General features: G+C 33.8%; 1 protein-coding gene across 1 annotated transcript; it reads left to right on the top strand.

Annotated features, from left to right (window-relative positions):
• The first annotated feature begins 16371 nt into the window (after positions 1-16371).
• Positions 16372-19230, top strand: LOC127787183 (scarecrow-like protein 22). Its single transcript, XM_052315092.1, has one exon. It carries the CDS (start codon positions 16856-16858, stop codon positions 18995-18997), a length of 2142 nt encoding a protein of 713 aa, XP_052171052.1. The 5' UTR covers positions 16372-16855; the 3' UTR covers positions 18998-19230.
• Positions 19231-19761: the final 531 nt, after the last annotated feature.

Below are 19761 nucleotides of genomic sequence, written 5' to 3'. Positions count from 1 at the left end.
ATATGAAAATACCATTAATGGCTAGAAGCATACACAAACACATACGGAATATAAACATAAACTGAAAGGAAGTAAGGAGACCAAGGATTTACCGTGGTTCATCCCAAATCCGGGCTACGTCCACATTGAGCTCTGGTGAAAAGAGGTCACTGCACTATCTGAGAAAAAGAGATTACACCCTCAAAAAAATAGCTCACAAACCCTATTTGTACATCACTGGTTCACTAACAAAAATGCCCCATTAATCTCTAATACAGATTAGAGGCTAAGATCTATCAAACCAGAGAACAAGAAAGGTAAACCCTATACAGAGTATTTACAGAGCAACAAAGGAGAAACCCACAAACCCTCGACTGATTGAGAACCTCTCTGCCTTTCCCTCATTTTCTCTATCTTCTACGAATCTCGATGCAAGATATAAATAACAAAACTAAACGGTTGGGATCAAGAATCATTCAGGTAAGATGGATGGCCAAGCTTCGATCGTCCAACACGATCGATATTCCAACGAAAAAGGGTAATCAAGCACCATCTGGAAACGATGATGGTTGCCACATGGCCATCAAGCAAGCGCCACAAGGCAGCCCGTAGTTACCAATCGTGGCCCTCCACTTCTTGAATCAAAACAGCATCATTTGATGCTTCACCAAGAATAATAGGTTTCATCATAGATTTCTCTCAAGCTTATTGTTTTTCTTCCTGTTATCCATGGTGAATTTTGGGGAGATTCAATTCTTTGAGGAAATTCAATTATTTTATCTTCATCATATTGTGATGGTCGAGATTCATTTTCTTCAAACTCAAGAATCTGCCAATTTGATGAACCTCAAAAAATTGAAAAATCATAAGAATCTTTTTCATCAAAACAAGCATCCCTCATATTCACAATTTTCTTTGTCTTCAAATTGTAAACCTTCTAAGCTTTACTCCTTTCACTATAGCTAATGAAGATGCATTTTTCAGATTTGTCATCAAGCTTAGTTCTCAAAGAACTTGGAATATGTGAAAAAGCAATACTACCAAATATTCTCAAGTGGTGAACACTTGGCTTTCTCCCATACCATGCCTCATTTGGAGTAGAATTGTTCAAGCTCTTTGTAGGTGATATGTTGATTAAATCAACAACACATGAAACTACTTCAGCCCAAAATTTAGCCAGCATATTTTTTTTCTTGAGTATACATCTGGCCATCTCCATAATTGTTCTATTCTTCCGTTCGACAACACCATTTTATTGTGGTGAATACTGAGCTATCAATTCATCTCTAACACCATAGTTTTGAAAAAATTCTTCAAATAAAATAGATAAATACTCTCCCCCTTGATCATTTCTCAAATTTTTTATTTGACAACCCAAAGATTTTTCAACTTGAACTTTCAACTCTTTGAAATAAGAAAGAGCTTTAGATTTTTCTTTCACAAAATAGACTCAAATCTTTCTGGTGTAATCATCAACAAAGAGCAAAAAATATTGGTTACCTCCGAGAAAAGAAACTCGAATTGGGCCACAAAGATCAGTGTGAACAAGCTCCAATGGTGAATGTGATTCCCAACTTGATTTAGATGGGAATGGCTCTCGGTGTTGTTTTCCCAACTGACAATCTTCACAAACTTCACTAATAACATCAATTTTGGGCAACCCTTGAACTATAATTTTGCTTGATAACTCCTTTAAGCTTTGAAAATTGACGTGTCCATATCTATCATGCCACAACTTAGAAATCTCTATATTAATAGTAACGAAACAAGATCCATTTACAATAACAAGTTTGAAAGCAAACAAATTATTTGAGACTAAGCTAATATTTGCAACCAGATGATTTTTCTTCTTCATGGTACAATAATCATTAACAAAGTGATTATTAAATCCTTTGTTTATAAGATGGCCAACACTAAGTAAATTGCTTTGCAATCCAGGTACATAATATACCTCAAACATCTTCTTTACCTGCTCGTTTTTTGTTTTGAAAGTAATTTCTCCAACACCTTCAATTTTGTAGGATTTGGCATCTCCAATTGTCACCTACCCATGGTTAGCTTTTACAAGTTTTTGATGTTTTGGTTTTGATGATTTACAAAATCGCATATGTTATACTTTATCTTATATAAACAAAATCAATTTCAAGCCAAAATAAACTTACATTCAAAACAACTTATTTCTTTAGCATATTCTTTTAATGGAGATTGGAAAAACAACATGATTTGTCTCAATCACATTGGCCAAAATGCTTTTCAAAAGTCAAACCTAAAATTGTTGGAGAAAACAAAACAATTTTTTTGAAAAACATGAGATAAGTTGTCAACCAATTATATGAACCTGTTGACCGTTTAGCCTCAAGCTGTCAATCGGCCATAATAGGCTGTCGACTGGTTGCAAGGTATGCTCTCTGTAGTTTGATATCGACCGTCTCGATTTACTTGTCAACCGGTGTTTAAATTTTTGAACTAATCTGTCGACCGGTTTAGTGAACCTGTCGATCATTTTGATTGCATATAGCTTGTAACGACTAGTTTTTCAGTGCATTTAATGCAACTTAACCAACTCCAACAACTCGATTTTTGGCTTTCCTTGCCATCAACTATAAATACCAGACCAATGGACCATTTAAGAAGGTTAGAAGGATTGAATACTCAACTACCAACTGCCAAGATCATTCATTGTGCTTTAATTTTTAAATTTCTCTCATTCTCACTATAAAGGATTTGTGTATTTATTGCTTATTATTATTTAAAGTCTTGTATATTGAGAGAACTTGTAACTAAGGGGGTAAACCCTTCAAAACTCTCATTTTCACTTTGTTGTATTTCCTAGCATCTTTGCTAGAGGGCCTACTCTGAGTATGAGGCTTGTATTGCCTAACATTTTTGCTATAGGGTCTATCTTAAAGATATGAGGTTATATTTTTCATATAGTGGATTGGTTTTTTAAAATTCTTAGTGAGAAGTTAAGGCAGTAGATTAGGTTTGGGTTAAGTCAAACCACTATAATTCATTGTGTTCATATTGCGTTTGTGCTCTTATTCTCATTGTTGTTTTGGGTGCACTATCTTGATATTTCTCACTAACATTATATCTTAATTTGCAACAATAGACATCTATTTTTCACTAATATTTGAAGATATCCAATTCACCCCTTCTGAGCCCTCCCTCTTGGTGTGTGCCTTAACACATTATTTCTATCAATTTTGAAAACAAATTTTTGTTTCCAGTCATATGCCTGTTTGTTCCACTATCCAAATACCAAATATTACCAACATTTCCGTCAAAAACAATCAATAAAGTTTTATTAGAATTTTTAGCCTTATCTTCATGTACAAAACTAGCTTCACGTTTTTTTTCAAATATTTTATCCAACAATCACTCATTTTATGCCCAAGTTTATGACAATGATAACATTCAACTATGGCTTTTTTACATTTGGGATGATAATATCTAATTAGTGGAGAAGCCCAAGCCAGCATAATTTATTAAAGAAAAGAGAGAAAAAAAAAAAAGGCTTTAAAATGCAGGGTGTGAGACTTAAACCCACTGCTAAGGAGTTTAGTTTAGCACATAGGCATGCAACCAAACTAAACCAAATGTCAAAGCCAGTAAAGTTACACCTTTAAAATATATAATTATTTTAAAAATTAACTTCACAGATAAATAATTTTTTTTTTATTTTTTAGTAGGGCAACTTGTCACACACTGACTTTTGGAGGTTAATTCTATGTAGGTGATATATAGTTTTGACTTGATGATTGGGCGATGATGTGGTGTCTACATGGCAAAGATTACAATAATACGTTCCAGAATGTCCTAAAGTTATCTAAATAATTATAGATAGTCATGTGATGTTGTATCTTCTACTATATTTTAGATTATTCCAGATAAATGTAGTAGTTGGTAAATGATTGAATGTTCTAGACTGTACTAATGATGGAAGATTCTAGAATAGGTGGATGACTATACATTTCTCCACCCAGTGCACAATTTCTACTCAAGTAGGTGGATGGCTATACATTTCGACATCCTTAAACAATAAACAAAGGTATATGGAAAGTTTTTCTAGGAGTTTAAGGAAAACCTGCACTTACTGTATAGGGTGTCTAAACCTACCTTGAAGTTACCAAAGGGCCCAAAATCTTTCAAAAGATAATGTTGTATATGACGACAACATTAGAAATATAGCCAGAGGAATCATGGAAGGGATGGAGTTACAATTGAGGCACAAACTACCAACAAGATAGAGGTGTCCAAGCCAAAGGCAAACTCAAGTGTCTAAGATACCAATGAGATAGACAATTTTTTATGGACAATAGAGAAGTACCACAAGGAAGTTAATGTGGATGACATTGCTAAGGTACAAATCACTTTTCTTTATCTTACTAGTAATGCACTCTGGTGGCATATAAGACAAAAGAATAGTCCTATCGCTAAATAAAAGTTGTTCAAAGAAACACTCAAGAAGAAATTTTATCTTAAGGATGAGTTTGTTATTGCTAGAAAAAAATTACACACTAGTAGCATCAAAGACTATATCCATGAGTTCACTTCTATAAGACTCTGGTTAATGGAGATGGCAAAAAACAAAGGTGGCAAAAAATGAGTTGTTATTCAACTTCAAGGACAAATTGCAATTGTGGGCTCAACAAGAACTAAATTGACACAAGATGGACTTTACAATTTCCATAATTATGGTTGAGTCTCTGATCAAATACGCCAAGTCTAAGAATTTGTCCAAACCCAAGTCAAATGAGCATAAAGGAAATTATGGATAAGGGTTGTTGACATGAGGCAAGAGACAGTGATGGTTGTTAGTGATATGCCTAATGCTAGATCTAAATGACATTTAAGTGAGCATTTTGACGTGCTCTTACACATTATATTTATAAAATGGGCACGATTTCTTTTTTCATGACTCTCCATATTAATATGAATAAGTCTCTAAACTTTTTGTTAAAGATTTCATTCTTAAGTTGTTAAGAATATGTAGACAAGATTCTTTAGTACAAGAATTCTTAAACTGTTCCTAGTCCTTAAATTTCTCAAATGGGGACTTCAATTAATCTAATATGGACTAAGACATCAGTTTATTACTTTTTATTAGTATGAGATGTTAATGATTAAATAATGGTAAGTTACATGACATACTGTATGAGATGCGAATAGTAAACATGTGAGTATTTTGTTATAGTTAAACAATACTAAATGTGACATTAATAACAAATCACATAACTGAGAAAATTAATGATTTGTTATTGGTTACAATTGTGTAATTGATCCTTTAACTTAAGACAACACAGTTGTCTTATGTATTACTGTGTGAGATTTGCTAATGATGCAAACTCACCCAAATGTTAAGTGAGAATGTTCATTGTGTGGTTTCATTTAACTAGTATGTAAAGGTAGGTGATTGTTGGATAAGATTCATTAATTTCCAATGCGAGGCAAACATCCTATAAGATTTCATGTTGGATAAGATAAGTGAAGTCCTTGGCCAAGGCATAAAAGATCGAAAAGATATTTTTAAAGAGTCATCTCAATCACACCAAATGAGATTTTGGTATAACATCATGTTAGTTAGCTTAGTCAATCCATGGATCTCCCTCAATCGGGATGTTATTAATGGAATGATTGTATTACACAGTAATCATTAACGAAATAAGTTCATATGATAGCGACTTCATTATCTTATAAAATTATCTTAACATACGATTAGGTGTTACTCCAAACCTTTCAAGGTATTTTGAGAAAATTGAAAGATTATCAAAATATATTAAAGAATTTGATTAACGTCAAACAGGTTTAATGTTTTCTTAATTGATATTTAACTATGAACTTAGAAAGTCGCAAACCTAAAAGTAAAACAACTGAAATTAATAATCTTAACTTAGTATCTTATTCCTCACCACCATTAAAACTTAATAGGGGTTGAAATACCATTAAATGTTAATGGGATTATTAATAAATAATGACGGGCAAATGTGCAATAAATGAAAGTCTTACACAAAGAATATGGCTTACGAAAGGAGCTTCTCTGCAGCTCAAGTTTTCTCATTCTTCTTCTTCATTTAATCTTAGCAGCAGAGACCTCCGACTGCAGCAGCGACGGCCGGGAAACTGGTTGCAGCGGGGACCTAGGCGACCGGCAACCGGCAAAAGCGGTTACAGCAACGACCCAGGCAACTGGTGTCGGCAAAAGTTGCAGCGGCCAACCTTGCTTGTGTTGCTGGCAGCAGCAGCAGCCATCCCAGCCTTCCTGCCAAGTTCTTCTTGTGCCCCTACGTTCAATCTTGTTCATGAGATGAACAAAAGAGTTTTGAAAATATATATATATATATCGAGCTCTTAGTCACTTTCAATTCCATTTTCCCTAGCACAGAATGTCGATCAAGAATTAGTGTTGTTTACTTGGTGTGAATGGAGTAGACCCTCCATGGTTGTGGAGGGACCGATCGGAGCTTAGAAAAGTATAAGGAAGGACACAGCGATTTATCCGGCTATTCGTCTAAGAGCTAAAAGTTCCCGCTTTCGCATTATTAAAAATAATGCACATAACTAAAACATTTAAGTTTTATGGGACGAAAGATCTTATTTAAAAATAAAATCTTATTATCTCTTAGATCAATAATTAATATTATTAATATAATTATTATATCTTATTTAAAAATAAAATATATTAAATACACCTTCCACTCATTAAATTTACCCATTTTATACTACCATAACTAGAGGTGCAAATGAGCCGAGTCATTCGGGCTTAGTTCAGTGTTCAACTCAATAAAAACTCGTTCAAGTTTGTTCGTTAGGATAAACGAAACAAGTTTAAACTTAACTTTGAAACTTGATGTGTAAACAATTTGAATTTGAGTTCAATAAAGTTCAGCTAATTAGCTTGCAAGTTGGTTCGAATAGAAGCTCTTATAGGCTCGTGAGCACCTTGTTAATTGATATTCGTAAAAATTATTATTTTTTATGTTTTTATATATAGGATAACATCACTGGACTCTTTTGTCACCTGAAACAAAACAAGGTATGTGATTATTAAAAGCTTTTGATATGTTAGTATTTTATAGGTTGATATATGTGATTTGATATATAATTATTATTACTAATTAATATTATAATTTTAAATTGCAAGTTGATATTTAGAGCAACTAATTTGAAGTTGAATTGAAAATATCTTTGTTGTGCTAGAATTTTGATTATGTTTGTATTTTGAAAATAACTAAATAAGTAATTTGATTATCTTTTTGTATGGTAAATAATATTATGTTTATTGTAATTTGTGAAATTATTATTACTTATCATGTCGATGTTATATTTGTTAATTATCATGTTGGGTTTATTTAGGTATATTTCTTGATTTTCATATTCATATTTGTTTTTATTATACATCAGTTTATTAAGTTTTTTTAAATAAAACTTTGATAAATGTCAACTCGAACTCGAGCCAAGCTTCCAAACTCAACTCGAACTCGAGCTCGAGCTTGTAATAAAATTTATCAAGCTAAGCCAAACTCGACTCGGCTCATTTGCACCCTTAACCATAACCATCCATTATGTCATGTCATTACAGGATAAAGTAGACAATTGCCTAAACGAAATTAATATGTGTGTGCATATATATAAACAGGTGTGTAAATAGTCAATTCAATTATTAAATCAATCGAAATCCATTTTTGATTAGCAAAATTAAATCAAATTGATCGATTAATATGAAAAATCAAACTAATCAATAATCAAAAAAGTCAAACTCAAATCGTATAAATTGAATCAAATCGATTAAATTGTATAAATACAAAAAAAAATGAAGTAATAAATAGAAAATACACAAACTAAAAAAAACGACGTCGTTTTATAAATATCAAAATAATATTGTTTCAAAATTTAATCGGTTCTGCTAGTTCGGTTCTTCTAACTAAAAAATCGAACTAAAAATCGAAAATCAATTTTTTTAGAAAAATTAACCAAACAAAATCAATGCAAGAAAAAAATCGAATCAAACCAACAAATTCGATCAATTCGGTTCAGATAGTTATGATAAACTAAACTTTTGTTCTCCCTTATATATGTGTATATATATAATATAATTATGATATTATAAAATTGAAACTAAACAAAAAGATCGTTATATTATTAAAAAAAATTGAACGTTGATTAGAAAATTAAACAAAGCAAAAAGCTTAACGTTTTTTGAATAATTTATCCTTTTATAAAATATCATATTAAAAATATATAATTTCCTAAAACATAGGGCTACTATGCATAATTTTTACTTGAGTGTAATATTTAAGATGAATTTCCAAAAAAAGCATTCGAACTTTTAGCATTTTTTTTAATTATCGGCCAAAACTTTCAATTTTGAAAAAATTATGCGCTGTACTGCAAATGTTTTCACATAATTGCTAAAAGAAACCGACGGTAGGTTTGGGAACAGGCCCATATCAAGCCCAATCTGACCCATTTAAAGCTCGTATTTGGGCTTAATATAAGAAATTTATGACCCGTTTTTAACCCGCCAAAGCCCATACCCTACCTACTACTCATTTGCTATATATTGATTGCAGTTGACAGGTCGCCAGGCCTCCCCCGGGACATGACGAGTTTATTGAATTCACAAAATTACGATAGAAGATTCAAGGGGTGTTTCACTTTAACAGTTTGACCGCTTATAAAATGTCCTTTTAATTTAAATATTATATAATTTATTTAATTATGTATTTATTAAAAATTAAAAATATTAAATATTGTTGAACTTAAACACTATTTTAACAGCATTTTAAAAAAAATTCCTCCTAACTTTTTTTCAAAATACTGTTACCATCTTATTTGGATGACTAAATATTTTATCATTTTATTAATATTTAATAATAATTTTTTTATCAATTAGACAACAAGTTACAATTTATTTATATTATTTAGTAACATGTTTTTGTTTGTATTTTTGTTAAATTTTAATAATTTATCAATTTTTTAAAATTAAATATATAATAATTATATAAATGACAGTTTAAATCACATTTATCCAAATATATTATCAATTTAAACGTGATCTAAATTTAAAACTTTACACAATTTTTAAGAAGAAGATTTAAAAAATAATAAACCAAATAACCTTTCAATAAAATGCTAAATAATATTATCTTTCATTATTTTGGCACAGGCTACACCACTTAATGTAACTTTCCAAAATTATAAAATATACAAAATTTTAAAATTACAAAGAATTAAAAAGATTTGATATCAATGCATATTCATCAACAATAATAATAATAATAATAATAATAATAATAATAAACGTGAATTCAACTCTTATACACTCATACATAGACATCGTAACACCTAAGTATTACATGTAACCTGTTAGGGTCATGTTAAAGTCTCTCAATATACAAGTTAAGGCTATTATCAAAAGTAATCACCCAATTTAAAAAAAAAATACATCTAATTAATTAAAAGGTGATATATATATAATAGAAGGTGATGGCTATCAAGCTATAGATAGAACACCAGTACTGTAACGGTTTCCAATCATATAAATATCTATTTTGATGATATTTAAATGTAAAAATCAAATATAAATATCTATTATCAAAAGTAATCCTAATATTACGTTTTTTTTACAGAATTTTTTTACTTTCTACTCTCAACCTATTTGATCAACTCTGATTTAATCATTAGAGAAAGTCTTATTAACACACGAGTTAAGATAACTTTTATGTGTTATGATTATAAAATTATTTAAAATTATGAATGGTTGAGTAAAATTAATTTATTATTATTATTAGTTATGTACACAGTACACCATCATGAAAAGTGATTAGGAGGGCTTAAATTAATCTATCCATCAAATTTGTGCGAATATATATTTCCACATGGTGCCAGTTTTGTCGAGGAAAAAGGGAAAGGTGGTGGGGGGGGGAAACAGAAAACTCAGAGATGGATTGGTCTCTTTCCATCTTACAGTAGGGGCTGTGTGGATAACCGAACCCTGCTCCTTGACATTGCCAAATCAATGGTTTCTAAACAACTCTTGCTTAGCCCCAAGCCTTGTCGACTTCCCTTCCCTTCCCTTCCCTACAAATGAATTACCCCTTTATTTCCTTTTCTTGAATATGCAGATCAGACAGGGAGACAACCTTTTTTTGGTTTATGTTTTCCATTTCACCCTTCATCTTCTAATTGCTTATATATATAGTTATATATTTATTATTATAATATCGATCTACTGTATCCCAATGAGAAGGATACAGTGACAGAAGGGTACGTACATGTAAGCGCAATGCAGCAGGCCATACAGGGTTTCGATAATTTAATTTTTAGTAGAAGTTTTAACTTTTAGGGTTTATTGAGTAGTGAAGAACCCTAGAAAAATTAGCCTCTGAGTGGAGGTGCAAAACCCTAGAAAATCTTGCAGATGCACATGTAGCCTTGTGTTTCGGCACAAAATCAATGAAAGTGACAGCAAGTCATTCTCACTTAATATCACATCTTTAAAATTATCCACAAACACTATAAAAATGTGCTTCTAAGTCGAAATTAAATTAATTAATTGCGCTGGCTAATGCAAATTATAAGTCAATTAATTATGCGCATGACAACTAAGGAAAAGAACACATCTTTCTTGGCTAGATATATATGGGGAGCCAATGTACCAAAACACATGGTCAGCTGGTTTGCAACACCTACACTGCGAATGAGATGGTGATGACACAGCTTTATTCACAAGGGTTGGCAAGCTGAGCTAGCTACTAAAATGGCTGTGGTGGCGCTTTCAATGGCTTTCATGTCCTACGTGATGTCTATCCCTTTTAGAGCTAACTGCCTTGTTTTGTAGTTGGATGATGTAGCCTTCTAACCTTATTCTAATCATATTGCTTACTTGCTTGCTGCAATAGGGCCATGGCATAAGTGTCATGCGTCCTTCAGATCTCATAAACTGGGATCGTGTCTGCCCAGCAATGGTTGTCTTGTGGGCAAAGAATTCTCAGCCTTCTCTGTGATAGAACGAGATTGCTTCGTCCCAATTGGGGTCATAAGTTTGAGTTCCCCCCACAGGTCATGTATCAGTGAATAGGGATTTGCAATAGAATGGATATAATTGACTCACTACATCCTCTCCCATGTTCTTATATTCCTAGTTATATTTGTACTCATCAACTAATATGTGTGTATATATATATATATATATAAATTTTTAGCTCCATCTCTAATCACTTAAAGTCTAGTGGGTAAGTCTATAAAAAATAACTTTAATGTCACTCGATAATTTGTTATAATCAAATAGTGCTAGACGGATTTAGAAATTTATATAAAGGGAGGCTGAATTTTTTTTTTTTTTAAAATGTAGAACTGTATATCATAGATTTTTAAGGTGACTTATAATTTTTTTTATTGAATTATTATTAAATTTTAATTTTTTTATATTAAAAAATATTTTTTATATTTAAAATTAATTTTAATTATGAATTGCCATGGGCTTTAAGCCAAGCCAGGTCACACGTGAATCCACCACTAAATAGTGCATAATCATATATAAAAATAAAGAGATAAATATAGAACATAAATTTAACATGGTTCATCAACCTCAACATCACAATAGGATAATTTATTTTTAGTTTTGTTTGGACAAAATTAAAAATAATTTTTAAGTCTAATTATTTTAGATAATTAGTCATACACTTTTAATACTTTATTAGTTATAAGATATGAAACATACTCTGCACAACTAAAATAATTTAATTATATCATGATATAAATTTATTAATGTGTGTTCAATCAACAAATTAACTATGAGTGCCTGTATGCAAACAACTACTCTAAAGTAGATCTCCTACACATACCTGGACCTTCTATTCACAATCATGCTAGATTTCATTAAGACACTTAATCTCAATTTAATCTAAATTCTCACATTAGCTAGTATTGAGTAAAAAAAATTATATTACACAATTTCTTCATAAAAATTGGAGTTGAAGAGCGAGAGAATGCCATATAACTAGGCTAGTTTTAAAATAGGAGGAAACCAATAAACTAAATATATGAAAAATTGTAATCAATGGTTTTGATATCTTATCTAACGTTAACGTGGCAGTGTCACGTCAAGAGGCGAAACGAAGGGGCCAGGGGAGATAATTGGGTTGGAACTAAATTTTTGGACAAAAATCTAATCCTAAATTTAAAATAAATCTATTGTTTTGCCGTGACAATGTTAGATCAGCGTCAAACAACATAATTAATAAATTTGTTGTCTCAAATTTAAAATATATCTATTGTCCATACATAATTAATGAAAAATTTCATTTATACTAAAAAACTCATTATGAACTTGTTATTTATTTTAAAATTTAAAAAATAGACATTTTACATGGTATGTCTTGTATAATCCATTTTATTAACCAAATTTTCTTAATATTACTCAATAATTTATAATTTATGGTGGAAGCCATGACTTAATTGTCTTTGAAGTTTGGTGTTCTTGTAGCCCATTTCGAAGTTTGTGGGAGAAATATGCACATCTTTTGGAGCACCCCCCAAAGCTTCAGTACATCCATATCATCAAATGGATTTATAATACAAATTTAAATAGGTATAAACTATAAACTCTACAAATTTAAATTTAAAAAATCTTGTTCGAACCCAATTACCTCTCTTTCCGTGACATTGTCACGCCAATGTATACGAGCAACAGATTAAAATCGTCGTAATTAAATGTGTTCTTTCTCTTTCGTTACTTGTATATTCCCGTATTTAGAAGATTTATGCCACTAGATAGCCAAGAATTATTGTCAAATTATGATATCAGTTTTGATAATTTAATGTTATAATAATTAATATTATTATGGTGTTACACAGTGTGTATATATATATATATATGTTTGTAGTTGGGTCTAAAAGTTAATGAAGAATTGAGCAGGACCCATTAAATGCGAAACTTTAGTAACTTTCATGAAAGTCATCCTCGTAGTACTTTTTGATGAAGACACAGCAACAAACACTCAACTAAATGCAAATATAAATTAATAAATCAGCAGCACAACAGGTGTGACAATAAGTTGGTAACAGGAAGCCTAGCCACCAATCCAATATGAAACACACATCCATCGCTTTTGGGAATAATAATTAATTATTGATGAATTCAATGCCAAGAGGTGTTTTGTTCCCTAGCTACCAAATTCATCCCAGACATGTGTTCAAATCATTGCAAATCCACTTTTTTAAGAGTTTTTTTTTTTTTTTAAAAAAATTATAAATGAAACTTTCTTTGTATTAAAGCCGTGTTTGGTTATTATGATATATGAGTTTTTGTTCTTATAAAGATAACTGTAAAAATGCATGAATTTAAGCACACAAAGTCAAGCGAAAGACTGAAATGAAAGGGGCAAAAAGACTGATTGCATAATAGTTTGGGTGAGATGGGCATTCTAATTTGGCATTATTCACTTACCTTTCTAATTTACTAACTAGTGAAGTGAAGTGAAGTGACCATTCATGAAAATATTGTTAACTTGTGGTTTGGACTTTGAATCCCTTCCTTCAATCATAATATATGTTCCCACTTAGAGCTTCATCACTTTCTATTCAATTGGTCATCAATTTTGAATATATGTTCCCACTTAGAGCTTATCACTTTCTATTCAATTGGTCATCAATTTTGATGTTAGTAGTAGCAGTACTGTGAGAGAGACTGAGTGAATGAATAAGCGTTGGGAATAGCAAAAGAAAGGTTTGACGTATGGATTAGGTATATTATTACATATATTTGTAACATCTCGAATCGAGTAATAGCAAAAATCAGAACAACTTACTCTAATGGACTTACGTGAATTTTCTAGAGGGTTACCAATTTTTGAGCTTTCCCAGCTTAAGTACGCTTAACCCGAGAGTTATTTGCTCAGAGACGGATTTAGAGATGGCAGGCACGGACTGCAGCCCCTCCCAAGATTTATTAGGCATATATAGTTCTAAAATATTAGGCGTTTCCCCCCAACCTCATTAATGGCTTATGGATCTGGGGGCCAGTCTTCTCCCAGATCTGTTCCTAGATCCGCCTTTATCTTTGTCTACAGTCAACCTAAAATGTAACTAGCTGGTATTATTTTCTTTTTTATTTATCATGGATATATATTGTAATTCTCTGATCTCTTGGGGTATTATAACATTTTAGATTACATAATGTATCACAAATGATAAAAATACTCTCTGTACCTCATCGTCTCATCTTACTGCGCCTCACCGTCTTGGGTGAAGAATATTTTAGTCATGTGTTTTATCGCCTCACGCTGCCTTACCTCATCGTCTTAAATGAGGAGTATTTTAGATATTTTAACATCATTGTGTAGTTTAAAGTGTACACAATGATATACCAATAACATTTTTTTTGATGTATTAATGAGGTAACGTTTAGCAGTATGTTTATGGAGAAAATTATCGAAGTAATGTTATTTATTTATATTAAAAATGAATCTTTAGTTTAGGTGATATTTTTTTATTAAGCAACCAAAAAAATGTGTTATCTTTTTATTGATAAATATAAAAATTTATATTATTTTGTTATCCAATAAAAAAATATTATCGTATAAATAAATAACATTACTCAAATTATTTGAGCTTTCTCTTATTAACTTTAACTGGGATTAGCGTCAAAAATGGGTTATCATTGTAAAAATAAGCGTAGGATACCAAACCACTTGAAACGGATACAGATACCTTTTGGGCTTACTTAAATGCACATGAGCAAAAGTTTGTGGATATTAAGTAATCAATTACACTTGTAAAAATATCATTATCGTATATTATTATTATTATTATTATTATTATTATTATTGTTATCATTCTTTTAAGGGCGGGCTGTGACCGTGGTGATAGATCTGACTTTGCAAAAAGGTGGCTCAAAATGTCGGGTCCGGTTCTAATTAAGAATCATTATTCCTTTTTAAAGTTTGAGCTATCATTTTTTAATAATATATATATAATTAATCCTTCTTTTATGTGAAAATAATGTTACTTTTGAGATTTTTTTTTAAATTTTATGTTTTTAAACTAAAACTAAAGCACAAAACATGGTTGAGTAAGTACTATTTATTATTTAAAAATATATATATATAGCTCTTGAGTCGAGAATATTATAGATCTTATTAACGAATGAACTGTAAAAGATTAAGAGACCGAACTTTCTTATCAAATAACAAAAGAATCATTCATTTGATGTGGTTCACCCACAAATGTAGACGTGACTTACTTACATCGCTTATACCTTAAATTTTTAGTTTTTAGTTGGAGTTCGGTAAAAAAATAAAATAATAAATGAAAAAAAGTTTAAAAAAAACAAAAAAGACAAAAACCAAAAAAGTAAAAAGTCAAACGACAAACAAAATGTTAATTCAAATGAACTGATAATCGCAGTTATACTATCATTTTGCATCTCTACCTCTAGGCTGCTGAATACCAATACAGGAAAGTCGAATAATTTTATTACTATTTAGATTTTTAATAATAAGCATACTAATTAAGTTTTTACTTAATAATTTTATTTTTGAATGTCACAAATTTACTTATAATATATAGGGTATATTTAACCCATACCTTTAAATTTTTAATTTTTTTTAAAATTGACCCTGACATTTCATGAATTTTGTTCTTTTATAAGAAGTTACGATTAATTTTTTTTAAAAAAAATTATTGTGATATGTAATTAATTTATAATAGGTAGAAATTCCACTCATAATTGAAAAAATAAATACCCTCGGGAATTTAATTAATATTATAGTGAAAGAAATTTAGAAATATGAGGTGTAAGAGATAAAAAGTGAAAGTTGGAGGGCGTATTGAAACAATGAGAAAGCCAAGCCCAAGAGACCTTTTTTTGCTCGCATTGATATCGCACCCAGTAAAAGGAGGGACAGAAGGGGGTAAAGGCAATGCATTTTAACATTGATTTGGGCACCTACCTTTCCTACGGGTGCCCCGGCTAAGTTCATTTTATTTTTTTATTCAAATTAAAATCAAATTGTGAAAAGGATGCTGCCCTCCAGAGTTGTTTGCAAATTGTGGGAATGGAGGGGGAAAATGAAATTTCAAAAATTAAAAAAAAATAATTTAGATATAATTTTTCACATTTTTCCCTCTAAAACATATTTTACACATGCTATAATTTTGCGAGCTCATGGGAAAATAACAATACCTTATGGAAGGCATGAAATAGAGCAATTTAATAGCCTGTGCCTGATAGGAAAATATTTATTTTTATTTTGGTGCTTTCGTTTGTAATTAGGGTTGGGTGGCTGTCGATAAAAATTAAAAAGGGTGAGTGCCCAGATCACATCCCGCTAAAACAAGGGGTGAACATCTCCAATACCATATATACAATACCAGACGGTGGAGTCCACAAATAAACTGCAAAATTGGGAAGAGAGAGAGAGAGAGAGGGTGAGGGGAGGAGGAGGGGTGAGCTTACTTTATTGCCTTTTTTTGTGATGCACGCATCCATGGCAGAACAGGAGAAGAGTACGGACTACTGCTAGGACACAGCAAAGAGGGGTAGAAGGAAGAGGAGGAGGAGAGAGAAGAAGGAGAAGAATAAGAAACCAACAAGTTTAGAGAGAGAGAGAGAGATAAAACAAAGGGAGGGTATGGAGCTGAATCGGTGATATGGAGCTCAAAAGGAAGAGAAAAAGCCAGGTTCAGCTCTCTGGGTTGATGGGTCTCTTCAGAGATTCATGGCCTTGAAGGTTGCTTTGAGGCTCAAACAAGTCCAGGCCCCGAAGACAGCCAAAACCTAGGTGGCCATCCTTTTTCTCAACATTCAAGGGTTTTTCTCTGTGCTCGGTTGAGATCTCGGGTTTTCTCGAGCTTTTGCGTTCGATTTTAGATGATAGGAATGCAATATAAGCTGCAGGGAGGGAAGGGCTTGTTGGAAGTTTCAGCTTTTGGTTCCGTTTCTTCTTTGGAATCCAAGTGGAAGAAGAAAGAAGACGTTTCTGCCAGCAATGAACCCATCTCCGTGCTCGACACCCGGAGCCCGAGCCCCTCCACCTCCACATCCACGCTCTCCTCCTCTCTCGGCGGCAGTGCCGCGGCGCAGAAGTGGTTGGTGTCCATGCCGCCAGAGATTGGTTCGGTGGACGTGACGGAGTCCGCCGGAGCGGGCGCTCGTAAGGAGGAATGGGCGGCGGAGCTGCAACAGATTCCGGCAGGGCTGGAGGTCTCCGGTGGCGAAAGGCCTGGGTTTGGGCCGGAGGATTGGGAGATTTTGTTGGTCGAACCCGGTCAAGATCAGTCTCTTCTCCCGTGGATTGGTCACGAGGTGTTCGACGCTTCGTTTGGTCTCAAGCAGGCTATGAATACCAACGAAATTGAAGCCCATTTCGCTCCCTGCCTTGCCGATCAGGGCTCAACTGCTAATGCCATGGCCGGCGCCGCTTCTCTTTCATGTTCTGGAGGTTCAAAGACTACTCCAACTACGCCAAATTCTTCGTCCGGAATGGGTAATTCCAAAGCTGCAAATTCTGAGCTTAACCCACAAACCCCCATATTCGGTTCCTCTACCGAGCATCCTTTCCCTAGTGGTGTGATTTTTCAGCAACAAGAGCTTGAAGCCCCAGAGGAGAAACCTCAGATTTTCAATTCCCATCTCTTGATGAACCAACAACTAGTGTCTCAGTTAAGCCAGAATCAGAACTTGTTCCCACCATCAACCCAACAAGATTCGGTTAATTTCCTGGAGTCTCATTCAAAGCGGCAGACTCAGAATCTGGGAGTTGTAGACCTTCATTCTCAAATCTCAAAAGCCCCATTTTTGGACATTGGCCAAGAGTTTTGGTTCCGGAAGCAGCAGCAGCCATCACCACTGGGTTTGCCTCAGCAAATGCAAGTGGTTCCTTCTCTCCATCTCCAGCAGCAAGCCATATATGAGCAGCTGTCTAAGGCTGTGGAGCTGATACTGGCTGGGAATTTCTCACACGCGCAAGGGATATTGGCGCGGCTCAATCACCAGCTCTCCCCTGTGGCAACCAAGCCCTTTCAAAGGGCTGCTTTTTACTTCAAGGAGGCCCTTCAGTTGCCACTCCTCATTCCCAACCTACTCAGCTCTCAGTCTCTGCCCCCAAGGACTCCCACTCCCTTGGATGGCTTTTTCAAGATGGGTGCTTATAAATTGCTCTCTGAAGTCTCTCCACTCATTCAGTTCATGAACTTCACTTCCAACCAGGCCCTGCTTGAAGCTCTTGGTGATGCTCAGCGTGTTCATGTAATCGATTTTGATGTTGGGTTTGGTGCCCAGTGGGCATCTTTTATGCAGGAGCTTCCTGGGAGGAGTAATAGAGGTACCCCTTCTTTGAAAATTACTGCTTTTGCCTCTCCTTCGACTCATCATCATCTTGAGCTCGGACTTATGCATGAAAATTTGACGCAATTTGCCACTGAATCTGGTATCAATTTTGAGCTTGAAGTTGTGAACTTTGATGCTTTTGATCCAAACTCTTATCAGATGCCTCCTCTCCAATCACCTGATAAGGAGGCAATTGCTGTGAACTTCCCTATCTGGGCCTGTTCAAGTCGTCCTTCTGTCCTTCCGGCTCTCCTCCGCTTCATAAAGCAGCTCTCACCAAATATTGTGGTATCACTGGGACGTGGGTGTGAACGAACCGATCTCCCCTTCTCACACCACGTCATGCACGCCCTCCAATATTATGAGGCTCTCTTGGACTCTATTGGTGCTGCTAATGCAACTTCTGAAGCCATGAGCAAGATTGAGAGGTTCCTAATCCAGCCTAGGATTGAAAGCATGCTGTTGGGGCGGCTGAATTGCCCTGAACATATTCCCCATTGGAAATCCCTATTTGCTTCTGCAGGGTTCTCACCCGTTGCATTGAGCAATTTCACAGAAGCCCAGGCAGAATGTGTTCTGAAGGGAAGCCAAGTTAGGGGATTTCATGTGGAGAAGCGCCAGGGATCGCTCATCCTGTATTGGCAGGGCCAGGAGCTTGTGTCAGCTTCAGCTTGGAGGTGCTGAGGAGCAGAAATTTAACAAGCAGGGAGATTAATACTAGTAATGCTATCTTTCTCTTAGAGCTTTTAACTTGCCATACTCTTTGAGATTTAGTGGAATAAATCTTGGAACTATGGGTTGCCACCTCTTTTATGCTTGTATGCTTTCTTGCTTGTGAGACTCCTCTGCTTGTTGTCTATTTAGTGTACACCCCAGACTTGGGGAAGGAAGTAAGTAAAGTTTGGCGGTTTCGTATCTCTTGCATATAATGCTGATATGTTATTTGATGCTTTAATCTTGAGAAGCTGCAGTTTCTGGTAAACAGGCGACTTGTTGTGTGCCTTGACAGTTGACGTCAATTGAAGAGACTACGAGTAAACAACTGACTCAAATTATCTTGATTCAGGCTTAACTTACTCATATCTATGATTTGCTTGTTTCTTGCGTCCATGATTTTGGACCCATTCGGTGAACAGTGACCATTCTTTGAGTTTTTAACTGGAGTTTTGTAATTTTAGGAAGTGAAGTCTTGCTGTCAAGTAATGAAACTATAATCCCACCTGCTAGTCTAAGTTGGGAAATTGATAGGTTTTCACTATGCCGAGGCTTGGGAGAGACAGTAGAAAGAATGAAAGAACGGTTGTAAATCATTCAGTGACTTAGGAAAATGCATCCTGAATGTGAAATGTCCTGGTTTGGCTTGGATCCTATGCAGAACTTAGGATCTTTTGTGCGTGCATATCTGCAGACAGGGCGAAGCATATGCCAACCAGTATCTGTCTATGGCT

The sequence above is a fragment of the Diospyros lotus genome, chromosome 12 (assembly GCF_014633365.1).
Source record: "Diospyros lotus cultivar Yz01 chromosome 12, ASM1463336v1, whole genome shotgun sequence".
Lineage (NCBI taxonomy): Eukaryota > Viridiplantae > Streptophyta > Magnoliopsida > Ericales > Ebenaceae > Diospyros > Diospyros lotus.
Note: the sequence above shows the minus strand (reverse complement) of the source record. Positions and strands in the feature narration are given on the sequence as shown.

Bases quoted from the DNA above. Each gene is read 5' to 3' on its own strand.
- LOC127787183 (XM_052315092.1), top strand. From the start codon at position 16,856: ATGATAGGAATGCAATATAAGCTGCAGGGAGGGAAGGGCTTGTTGGAA.